The sequence below is a fragment of the Penaeus japonicus genome, unplaced genomic scaffold, assembly GCF_977035675.1.
Source record: "Penaeus japonicus unplaced genomic scaffold, GWHDUDI00000001_assembly GWHDUDI00000007, whole genome shotgun sequence".
NCBI classification, from domain to species: Eukaryota; Metazoa; Arthropoda; class Malacostraca; order Decapoda; family Penaeidae; genus Penaeus; species Penaeus japonicus.
The window spans coordinates 8,337,022-8,349,521 of NW_028234409.1; the positions used below are offsets into that span (position 1 = coordinate 8,337,022).

Genomic DNA, 12,500 nt, shown 5'->3' on the forward strand with positions numbered 1-12,500 from the left:
ACAGCAAAGACAAGGGGACTTGCCAACAGAACGAATTACATCTGGGAGACCACCTTTCACATTTATTGGTGTAGACTGTTTCGGCCCCTTTTTTGTGGCACACATGCGTCGTATACTGAAACGATATGGCTGCATCTTCACTTGTTTCAATTCCAGAGCTGTTCATATTGAGGTACTGCATTCTTTAGATTCAGATGCCTTCCTCAATGCTCTGGTTCGATTTATATCCAGGAGGGGAATACCAGAAAAGATTTATTCTGACAGGGGTTCTAATTTCCCAAGGGCTGATAAAGAACTGAGGGAGGCATTCACCAGCTGGAGGGTATGTAACAAGATAGACAAGACTTTAAAGCAACGTGGTATTGAATGGCATTTCCAGCCTCCCATGGCATCCCATATGGGAGGTGTATGGGAGAGGCAAATTCGGTCTGTCCGGAAGGTCCTGTCCTCAATCATTGGTGTACAAAAAATTGATGATGAGCGCCTACACACTCTGTTTTGCGAGGTTGAGGCAACTCTTAACTCCAGGCCCCTCACTGCACTCTCGGATTCCCCATCTGATCTTGAAGCTCTAACGCCGAATCATATACTTCGAGTAGAATCAGGTAACACCCTACCTTTGGGAGGCTTATCCCCTGGTGATGCCCTAAGACGACGATGGCAACATGCCCAGCTTCTGGCTGATAGATTCTGGGTTCGATGGCGATCTGAATATCTGCATACACTCCGCATGCGCCATCGGAAGATTTCTCCATCAAGAAACCTCCACTCTGGGGACCTCGTTCTTTTAGTTGACCCACTGCTTCCGCGGAACAGGTGGAGGATGGGTCGCGTCTCCAAAGTTATACCTAGTGAAGATGGTCTTGTCCGGAAGGTGCAGGTGCGCACCAGCCTTGGCCTCCTGCTTCGTCCAGTCGTGAAACTCTGTCTTCTTGAGTGTGATGATCAAGATTTAACATAGTGATATTTGGGCGTGAATCGCCCAAAGTAGGGGGAGTGTTATCGCCGTACTGTTGATAGACACAGTACGGTGATAAATTTAGTAAGTGGCTTACGCCCCTGTGGCAACTAGCGATGGAAAAGGTGTAGCAGGTCAGCTGGTGTCACCGAGTGACCCCACATAAACAACCGCACCACATGGCTCGCGCATTTATCACCGAAGATGTGTTTACGTATCACGAACAGTACTACCTTGTTTTCCTGTGCTGACGAAGCCACGATAGGCTGTGTAGGACCACATACATAGAGCGAAGGAAAAGCATAAACAGTCGAGGATAGGCAGTACGAGACACAGTACCATAGAGACTACATCTCCGAGGATTAGCGCACGCAAGAGTGAACTGAGGTGTTTCTGTGCCCGCAACGTGTATGTATTGATACCATTATATCTTCATTGTTATTACTTATGCGAATAGTTAATGTAACTGATTATAAATGGCTCTTAGTGTTAAGCCATGATAAATATGATTACTTGGATAACATCACAATGATGTTCTGATACTATACTCCTATGATGTTAAGATCTGTCTATTAATGACCATATGTCATGTACGACATTATAATCAATATTGTTATCTTGTATGTTATGAATTTATATGTTAATGACTACGTTGTATTGACGTGTTTTGACTGTTATCGCCGTTTGGCGATATTAAGGAATGACTGAGACCGCAGCCTCGACTGTTTATGCTTTTCCTTCGCTCTATGTATGTGGTCCTACACAGCCTATCGTGGCTTCGTCAGCACAGGAAAACAAGGTAGTGCTGTTCGTGATACGTAAACACATCTTCGGTGATAAATGCGCGGGGCCATATGTGAAATCTGTGGAAGACTTGAAGGTTTTGAAAATGTGGGAAGCTCAGGGAGAGCGGGTGGGCTCTCACTACCAATTTCCTATACCGTTTAGGAATGAAGCTCCTGAGCTACCAAACAATAAAACCATGGCGTTCAAAAGGCTCATGTCACGAGGGGTCCGGCTCAGTCGTAACGATGAACTAAGACTGAAATACATTGAAGAAATGAGCACTCTCGTTAAATTGGGTTATGCAGAGGCGGTTGACGACAATACAGGGACTCCAGGAAAAACGTGGTATCTCCCCCATCACCCGGTTTTTAACCCCAACAAACCGAATAAAACTAGAATAGTTTTCGACTGTGCCGCTGTCTTTAAAGGGATCTCCCTGAACAGTCAAGTTTTTCAAGGACCAGATCTAACCAATGATCTCTTAGGGATACTCCTCAGATTCAGGGAAGGAAAAATAGCAATAGCAGCTGATATTGAGGCTATGTTTCATCAAGTGTTTGTATCACCCCCAGATCGTGATGTAAGGTTCTTATGGTGGCCAGAGGGAGATCTGAAAAGAGATCCCATCTCATACCGGATGACTGTTCATTTGTTTGGAGGGGTATGGAGTCCCGCATGTGCTTCGTTTGCCTTACACAAAACACTCGAGAGTAAAAGAAATGCCATGATGGAGGAAGCTAAGAGAAACTTTTATGTTGATGACTTACTTCTCTCTACACATTCTGAAAAGGGTGCCATTGATTATGTTCAACAGTTGCAACGGAAATTGAAAGAAGGGGGTTTCCGTCTAACAAAGTGGTTAAGCAATTCAAGAGCAGTCATAGCTTCGATATCTCCAACAGAAAGAAATACCTCCATTAGAGATGTGAATCTACTTGGAGACCTCCCTATCGACAGAGCACTTGGTATGATATGGGATTTACACAATGATACTTTAAAGGTTAGAACAACCACACCCTCTAAGCCATGCACACGCCGTGGCATTCTTGGCATAATGAGCTCCGTGTATGACCCATTAGGTGTACTGTCCCCATTTACAGTGAGAGCAAAGATGATTTTTCAAGAAGTGCGCCGAAAGGTCAGTTGGGACCAAGAATTAGCCCCAGGAAACGTGGCCAAGTGGAATGTTTGGCTTTCAGAGCTTGAGATGCTAGAGGGACTTGCCTTCCCTCGTACTTACATACCTGAGGGCTTCACATCATCAGATGGGATCGAGTTACACCATTTTTGTGATGCCTCACAGGCCGCTTATGCTGTCGCCTCTTATGTACGTTTCACATCCGAGGATAATCTTATACATTGTGAACTGATTCTTGCCCGAGCCAGACTGGCTCCTATCAAGACCTTATCTATACCTAGGCTTGAGCTTTGTGCCGCAGTCATGGCGGTCGAAGCAGATGCAAAAATCAGACGGGAGATTCAGCAACCAGTGAAACAATCGACTTTCTGGTCAGACAGCATGATCGTCCTTCAGTACATCAAAGGCAGCAATCGTCGATTTTACACATTCGTTTCCAACAGGCTGGGAACGATCCATAGATACTCAAGCCCTGCACAATGGCGGTATGTTTGTTCTGCAGACAATCCAGCAGATGATGCAACCAGGGGTCTGATTGCTGAACAATTACTAGTTGGTGGAAGATGGAAAAATGGTGCGGATTTCCTGTGGCAGCCCCAGAGATACTGGCCACAATCATCTAAGGTTCTAGAGACACCAGTTGATGATCCTGAAGTAAAAGGGGATATTGTTGTCACTACCACTCATACAGAAGAACCTAGTCTGATTGACAGTCTATTTACTCGATTCTCATCATGGTATGCTCTCCAAAGAGCAGTTGCCTGGCTTCGCAGATTCTGCTCTTGGTTTGCATCTCGGAAATCCCATCAAGGGGAGCGGCGACTTACAGTTATTGAAATTCAAAGTGCTCGTGAGTGCATCATCCGAGCAGTTCAACGCAGTAGTTTCAACAAAGAGTTACTAGCTCTCCAATCAGGAACAATCTTGCCACGACATAGCCACATATATAGATTGGAGCCAAGTCTTGATGAGAATGGAATCTTACGAGTGGGAGGCCGACAGATACATGAGTCAAAGGATACTTTAGGACCCATTCTTCTGCCGAAGAATCACCATATTACAATGTTGATAGTACGTGATGTGCACTCCATTCTAGTTAGCCATGCCGGTAGGGAGCACACTTTAGCATCCTTACGTCGTCACTACTGGATTGTTGCTAGTCGGACCACTATTGATAAAGTTATACGCTCTTGTATTACATACCGTAAGGTAAACGGTCGACCTTCACAGCAAAGACAAGGGGACTTGCCAACAGAACGAATTACATCTGGGAGACCACCTTTCACATTTATTGGTGTAGACTGTTTCGGCCCCTTTTTTGTGGCACACATGCGTCGTATACTGAAACGATATGGCTGCATCTTCACTTGTTTCAATTCCAGAGCTGTTCATATTGAGGTACTGCATTCTTTAGATTCAGATGCCTTCCTCAATGCTCTGGTTCGATTTATATCCAGGAGGGGAATACCAGAAAAGATTTATTCTGACAGGGGTTCTAATTTCCCAAGGGCTGATAAAGAACTGAGGGAGGCATTCACCAGCTGGAGGGTATGTAACAAGATAGACAAGACTTTAAAGCAACGTGGTATTGAATGGCATTTCCAGCCTCCCATGGCATCCCATATGGGAGGTGTATGGGAGAGGCAAATTCGGTCTGTCCGGAAGGTCCTGTCCTCAATCATTGGTGTACAAAAAATTGATGATGAGCGCCTACACACTCTGTTTTGCGAGGTTGAGGCAACTCTTAACTCCAGGCCCCTCACTGCACTCTCGGATTCCCCATCTGATCTTGAAGCTCTAACGCCGAATCATATACTTCGAGTAGAATCAGGTAACACCCTACCTTTGGGAGGCTTATCCCCTGGTGATGCCCTAAGACGACGATGGCAACATGCCCAGCTTCTGGCTGATAGATTCTGGGTTCGATGGCGATCTGAATATCTGCATACACTCCGCATGCGCCATCGGAAGATTTCTCCATCAAGAAACCTCCACTCTGGGGACCTCGTTCTTTTAGTTGACCCACTGCTTCCGCGGAACAGGTGGAGGATGGGTCGCGTCTCCAAAGTTATACCTAGTGAAGATGGTCTTGTCCGGAAGGTGCAGGTGCGCACCAGCCTTGGCCTCCTGCTTCGTCCAGTCGTGAAACTCTGTCTTCTTGAGTGTGATGATCAAGATTTAACATAGTGATATTTGGGCGTGAATCGCCCAAAGTAGGGGGAGTGTTATCGCCGTACTGTTGATAGACACAGTACGGTGATAAATTTAGTAAGTGGCTTACGCCCCTGTGGCAACTAGCGATGGAAAAGGTGTAGCAGGTCAGCTGGTGTCACCGAGTGACCCCACATAAACAACCGCACCACATGGCTCGCGCATTTATCACCGAAGATGTGTTTACGTATCACGAACAGTACTACCTTGTTTTCCTGTGCTGACGAAGCCACGATAGGCTGTGTAGGACCACATACATAGAGCGAAGGAAAAGCATAAACAGTCGAGGATAGGCAGTACGAGACACAGTACCATAGAGACTACATCTCCGAGGATTAGCGCACGCAAGAGTGAACTGAGGTGTTTCTGTGCCCGCAACGTGTATGTATTGATACCATTATATCTTCATTGTTATTACTTATGCGAATAGTTAATGTAACTGATTATAAATGGCTCTTAGTGTTAAGCCATGATAAATATGATTACTTGGATAACATCACAATGATGTTCTGATACTATACTCCTATGATGTTAAGATCTGTCTATTAATGACCATATGTCATGTACGACATTATAATCAATATTGTTATCTTGTATGTTATGAATTTATATGTTAATGACTACGTTGTATTGACGTGTTTTGACTGTTATCGCCGTTTGGCGATATTAAGGAATGACTGAGACCGCAGCCTCGACTGTTTATGCTTTTCCTTCGCTCTATGTATGTGGTCCTACACAGCCTATCGTGGCTTCGTCAGCACAGGAAAACAAGGTAGTGCTGTTCGTGATACGTAAACACATCTTCGGTGATAAATGCGCGGGGCCATATGTGAAATCTGTGGAAGACTTGAAGGTTTTGAAAATGTGGGAAGCTCAGTGAGAGCGGGTGGGCTCTCACTACCAATTTCCTATACCGTTTAGGAATGAAGCTCCTGAGCTACCAAACAATAAAACCATGGCGTTCAAAAGGCTCATGTCACGAGGGGTCCGGCTCAGTCGTAACGATGAACTAAGACTGAAATACATTGAAGAAATGAGCACTCTCGTTAAATTGGGTTATGCAGAGGCGGTTGACGACAATACAGGGACTCCAGGAAAAACGTGGTATCTCCCCCATCACCCGGTTTTTAACCCCAACAAACCGAATAAAACTAGAATAGTTTTCGACTGTGCCGCTGTCTTTAAAGGGATCTCCCTGAACAGTCAAGTTTTTCAAGGACCAGATCTAACCAATGATCTCTTAGGGATACTCCTCAGATTCAGGGAAGGAAAAATAGCAATAGCAGCTGATATTGAGGCTATGTTTCATCAAGTGTTTGTATCACCCCCAGATCGTGATGTAAGGTTCTTATGGTGGCCAGAGGGAGATCTGAAAAGAGATCCCATCTCATACCGGATGACTGTTCATTTGTTTGGAGGGGTATGGAGTCCCGCATGTGCTTCGTTTGCCTTACACAAAACACTCGAGAGTAAAAGAAATGCCATGATGGAGGAAGCTAAGAGAAACTTTTATGTTGATGACTTACTTCTCTCTACACATTCTGAAAAGGGTGCCATTGATTATGTTCAACAGTTGCAACGGAAATTGAAAGAAGGGGGTTTCCGTCTAACAAAGTGGTTAAGCAATTCAAGAGCAGTCATAGCTTCGATATCTCCAACAGAAAGAAATACCTCCATTAGAGATGTGAATCTACTTGGAGACCTCCCTATCGACAGAGCACTTGGTATGATATGGGATTTACACAATGATACTTTAAAGGTTAGAACAACCACACCCTCTAAGCCATGCACACGCCGTGGCATTCTTGGCATAATGAGCTCCGTGTATGACCCATTAGGTGTACTGTCCCCATTTACAGTGAGAGCAAAGATGATTTTTCAAGAAGTGCGCCGAAAGGTCAGTTGGGACCAAGAATTAGCCCCAGGAAACGTGGCCAAGTGGAATGTTTGGCTTTCAGAGCTTGAGATGCTAGAGGGACTTGCCTTCCCTCGTACTTACATACCTGAGGGCTTCACATCATCAGATGGGATCGAGTTACACCATTTTTGTGATGCCTCACAGGCCGCTTATGCTGTCGCCTCTTATGTACGTTTCACATCCGAGGATAATCTTATACATTGTGAACTGATTCTTGCCCGAGCCAGACTGGCTCCTATCAAGACCTTATCTATACCTAGGCTTGAGCTTTGTGCCGCAGTCATGGCGGTCGAAGCAGATGCAAAAATCAGACGGGAGATTCAGCAACCAGTGAAACAATCGACTTTCTGGTCAGACAGCATGATCGTCCTTCAGTACATCAAAGGCAGCAATCGTCGATTTTACACATTCGTTTCCAACAGGCTGGGAACGATCCATAGATACTCAAGCCCTGCACAATGGCGGTATGTTTGTTCTGCAGACAATCCAGCAGATGATGCAACCAGGGGTCTGATTGCTGAACAATTACTAGTTGGTGGAAGATGGAAAAATGGTGCGGATTTCCTGTGGCAGCCCCAGAGATACTGGCCACAATCATCTAAGGTTCTAGAGACACCAGTTGATGATCCTGAAGTAAAAGGGGATATTGTTGTCACTACCACTCATACAGAAGAACCTAGTCTGATTGACAGTCTATTTACTCGATTCTCATCATGGTATGCTCTCCAAAGAGCAGTTGCCTGGCTTCGCAGATTCTGCTCTTGGTTTGCATCTCGGAAATCCCATCAAGGGGAGCGGCGACTTACAGTTATTGAAATTCAAAGTGCTCGTGAGTGCATCATCCGAGCAGTTCAACGCAGTAGTTTCAACAAAGAGTTACTAGCTCTCCAATCAGGAACAATCTTGCCACGACATAGCCACATATATAGATTGGAGCCAAGTCTTGATGAGAATGGAATCTTACGAGTGGGAGGCCGACAGATACATGAGTCAAAGGATACTTTAGGACCCATTCTTCTGCCGAAGAATCACCATATTACAATGTTGATAGTACGTGATGTGCACTCCATTCTAGTTAGCCATGCCGGTAGGGAGCACACTTTAGCATCCTTACGTCGTCACTACTGGATTGTTGCTAGTCGGACCACTATTGATAAAGTTATACGCTCTTGTATTACATACCGTAAGGTAAACGGTCGACCTTCACAGCAAAGACAAGGGGACTTGCCAACAGAACGAATTACATCTGGGAGACCACCTTTCACATTTATTGGTGTAGACTGTTTCGGCCCCTTTTTTGTGGCACACATGCGTCGTATACTGAAACGATATGGCTGCATCTTCACTTGTTTCAATTCCAGAGCTGTTCATATTGAGGTACTGCATTCTTTAGATTCAGATGCCTTCCTCAATGCTCTGGTTCGATTTATATCCAGGAGGGGAATACCAGAAAAGATTTATTCTGACAGGGGTTCTAATTTCCCAAGGGCTGATAAAGAACTGAGGGAGGCATTCACCAGCTGGAGGGTATGTAACAAGATAGACAAGACTTTAAAGCAACGTGGTATTGAATGGCATTTCCAGCCTCCCATGGCATCCCATATGGGAGGTGTATGGGAGAGGCAAATTCGGTCTGTCCGGAAGGTCCTGTCCTCAATCATTGGTGTACAAAAAATTGATGATGAGCGCCTACACACTCTGTTTTGCGAGGTTGAGGCAACTCTTAACTCCAGGCCCCTCACTGCACTCTCGGATTCCCCATCTGATCTTGAAGCTCTAACGCCGAATCATATACTTCGAGTAGAATCAGGTAACACCCTACCTTTGGGAGGCTTATCCCCTGGTGATGCCCTAAGACGACGATGGCAACATGCCCAGCTTCTGGCTGATAGATTCTGGGTTCGATGGCGATCTGAATATCTGCATACACTCCGCATGCGCCATCGGAAGATTTCTCCATCAAGAAACCTCCACTCTGGGGACCTCGTTCTTTTAGTTGACCCACTGCTTCCGCGGAACAGGTGGAGGATGGGTCGCGTCTCCAAAGTTATACCTAGTGAAGATGGTCTTGTCCGGAAGGTGCAGGTGCGCACCAGCCTTGGCCTCCTGCTTCGTCCAGTCGTGAAACTCTGTCTTCTTGAGTGTGATGATCAAGATTTAACATAGTGATATTTGGGCGTGAATCGCCCAAAGTAGGGGGAGTGTTATCGCCGTACTGTTGATAGACACAGTACGGTGATAAATTTAGTAAGTGGCTTACGCCCCTGTGGCAACTAGCGATGGAAAAGGTGTAGCAGGTCAGCTGGTGTCACCGAGTGACCCCACATAAACAACCGCACCACATGGCTCGCGCATTTATCACCGAAGATGTGTTTACGTATCACGAACAGTACTACCTTGTTTTCCTGTGCTGACGAAGCCACGATAGGCTGTGTAGGACCACATACATAGAGCGAAGGAAAAGCATAAACAGTCGAGGATAGGCAGTACGAGACACAGTACCATAGAGACTACATCTCCGAGGATTAGCGCACGCAAGAGTGAACTGAGGTGTTTCTGTGCCCGCAACGTGTATGTATTGATACCATTATATCTTCATTGTTATTACTTATGCGAATAGTTAATGTAACTGATTATAAATGGCTCTTAGTGTTAAGCCATGATAAATATGATTACTTGGATAACATCACAATGATGTTCTGATACTATACTCCTATGATGTTAAGATCTGTCTATTAATGACCATATGTCATGTACGACATTATAATCAATATTGTTATCTTGTATGTTATGAATTTATATGTTAATGACTACGTTGTATTGACAGGTTTTGACCACTATCAATAAAACGAAGTGTGTGCAAACACTGCGGTCTCAGTCATTCCTTAATATCGCCAAACGGCGATAACACACACACACACACACACACACACACACACACACACACATATACAAATACACACACATACAAATACACACACATACAAATACACACACACACACACACACACACACATAAACACAAACATGACACACACAAACAGATAGATAGACAGATATATATATAGATATGAATAGATATAGATATATAGATGGATATATATGGGTGTGTATATGTATATGTGAATATATATATATATATATATATATATATATATATATATATATATATTATATATGTGTATATCTATATATATATATATATACATATATATATATATATATATATATATATATATATATATATATATATATTGTTAACACCGACGTCGAAAAAAAAAATAGAAAGAGTAAAGGGATAAAGGAGACGGGCAAAGAGAAGACGAGAACAAAACTCCCAGGTGCCGTCTATATGGGATATGACTGATAAATATTTACTAGTGGTGCCAGAGTAGCTTTTTTTATAGGTTTAGTCGAATTTGGTTACACCTATCTAGAAAATATTGCATTTAGCCGATAGCCGATTTCGACAAAAAAAGAAAAAAAATGCGTTTAGCTTTTTTTTTTTTTCAATAACGATTGGGGTACCCAAATGTAGAAGGTACTAAATATTGTAGTAAATAATAATTCTGAATTAATTTTAAAGGCAGGGGACTGTGGATATAGTAAAAGAGGTTAGGTTTTTTTTTGGAATTGGTAACCATACCAAACCATCCATACCATACCGTACCATACCATACCAGAGTTTGATCCTTCAGTAGGCAGTATCATTTCATTGCAACAACAGCTATGTCGTTAGACATTAGCTTCTTGACTTTGACTAATAATCACTTTGAAACATGTCTCAACAAGTTAAACAATGCAAATATACACAAATTTGGAAGGCAATGGCTGCATGAGGATATATGCACTTAAGTTCCTGATGATTAAGAAAGTGTTCATCATAAGTCCTGTAAAACAACATTGAGAGCTAAATTCTATGACATAAATGATCACACAGAAAGGAACACCAAGTTACCAGTGAACCTTTTTTCTGTGATAAGACTTCAGCAGAAATTGATATGCACATAACTAGGTCAGTTCAGAGAGATTTGCGAAGACGTCCCTTCGCCCGGGCTATATGCACGAGGCGGCCCGGCCTCTGCCAGCTATAAGTGCTAACTCATCTGATCATCATCACTGAATGCTTACCGTGGCGGTCGGATTGCCTGAAGGCGCTGCAATTGCCAGGGGGTAAGCGATAGACATAACCAGCCCGGCGGCTGTCGTCTCTGGTCCCTGCCTGAGGAAGCGAGTGTGCTCGCATTCCATCAGATAGTGCTCTACCTTGGCGTCTGGCGCGCCACAATGTCCACAGCGTCGCTCATCATGCCCAATGGTGGGTATGATTTGCCACGGACAAGGATAGCTTAATCTCAGTCTGTGAAGGCTGACTTCGGCACTCCTTGATATTCTGGGGGAGAGTATCAGCGACTCATAGCCTGTGGCGTCTGAGTACCAGCTGGCAGAGGGGAAGGTTCTCGCTTCCTCTCTATGTCGCTGCAGGGCACCGACCTGCCCTGCAGCCATCGTTTTACGCCTTAGCAGTTCCCGGCTAGGATGCACCACAAGATCACTCAAGGGTTTTTCCCTGCCTTCCTCCGCTAGCCTGTCAGCTAAGTCGTTCCCTTCAATACCAACATGGCTTGGAATCCAGTTGATGATAATGCGTCTACCCTGATCCAGCATTCTCTGAGCAATGGTAAGAATCGTGGTTAGAAGATAAACGTTATCAAGGGGCGTGCTTTGTTGCAGGCTGTCAATGGCGGCCCTAGAGTCTGTGTGTATGACAACATGCCTGTCCGTCTGGGCTGCATGGGCTATAGCTCCCATAATAGCTACTGCCTCTGCCTGGAGCGTGGAGGCATTGTCGGTTACCCGCATAGCTTTCACTATGCCCCTTGCTGCAAAACCGACGCCTGCAGTGCAGGTGATGGGTTCCACAGAACCATCCGTGAAGTAGGTTTTACTACCCGACGGAGTGATTGCTGCAATATTCCTCTCCGCCTCATCCTTCAAAAGAGATGGAGAGTACAGGTTCATGACAGAATACTCCATCATAGATCGTGCCCACGGCTGTGACATAGTCAGAGTGGGGGACGTCTATGCCCTTAACCAGTAGTGTCTCAAAGGCCCGGTTTACACGAGGCGCTTTCCAACATGCGATAGCAAACTCGGCGTTAGAAACTACCGCTCACACGAGGCACTTTCAAACACGGCGTCAACGCGACGTTTGTGTTTGTGCGTGCGTTATATGTGTGTCTGTGCCAAATAATGCAGAGAGAAACAGACATATATATATATAGTAATATATATATAGTAATATATATATATATAGTGACCGTTTGAAGCGGCGCTAGCGGCGAGAAACTTCCTCCACTTGGAGTATCCGAGGGGTTGCCATAGTAACGCGCATTCTCTCTCCTCATTGGCAGCCCAGCCAATTAGGCCCGGTTTACATGAGGCGCTTTCAACGCGCGTTAACAAACATGGCGTTAGGCAAAGTCAAT

General features: G+C 44.6%; 3 protein-coding genes across 3 annotated transcripts in view; all 3 read left to right on the top strand.

Moving 5' to 3' along the window:
• Positions 1-961, top strand: part of LOC147471544 (uncharacterized) — a 3,222-nt gene extending 2,261 nt beyond the window's left edge. The window contains exon 1 of the mRNA XM_086538178.1: positions 1-961. This exon is cut by the window's left edge and continues 2,261 nt beyond it. Within this exon, the coding sequence (XP_086394304.1) occupies positions 1-961 (961 nt within the window).
• An 886-nt stretch (positions 962-1,847) lies between these two features.
• LOC147471545 (uncharacterized) lies at positions 1,848-5,069 on the top strand. The gene has a single exon (XM_086538179.1). The coding sequence runs from the start codon at positions 1,848-1,850 to the stop codon at positions 5,067-5,069; it is 3,222 nt and encodes a 1,073-aa protein (XP_086394305.1).
• Positions 5,070-6,048: 979 nt separating this feature from the next.
• On the top strand, positions 6,049-9,177 carry LOC122250278 (uncharacterized). The gene has a single exon (XM_043011630.2). It carries the CDS (start codon positions 6,049-6,051, stop codon positions 9,175-9,177), a length of 3,129 nt encoding a protein of 1,042 aa, XP_042867564.2.
• The last annotated feature ends 3,323 nt before the right edge of the window (positions 9,178-12,500 follow it).

What these genes read in the sequence shown, in the direction of transcription:
- LOC147471545 (XM_086538179.1), top strand. Translation starts at nt 1,848, where the DNA reads ATGTGGGAAGCTCAGGGAGAGCGGGTGGGCTCTCACTACCAATTTCCT.
- LOC122250278 (XM_043011630.2), top strand. Translation starts at nt 6,049, where the DNA reads ATGGCGTTCAAAAGGCTCATGTCACGAGGGGTCCGGCTCAGTCGTAAC.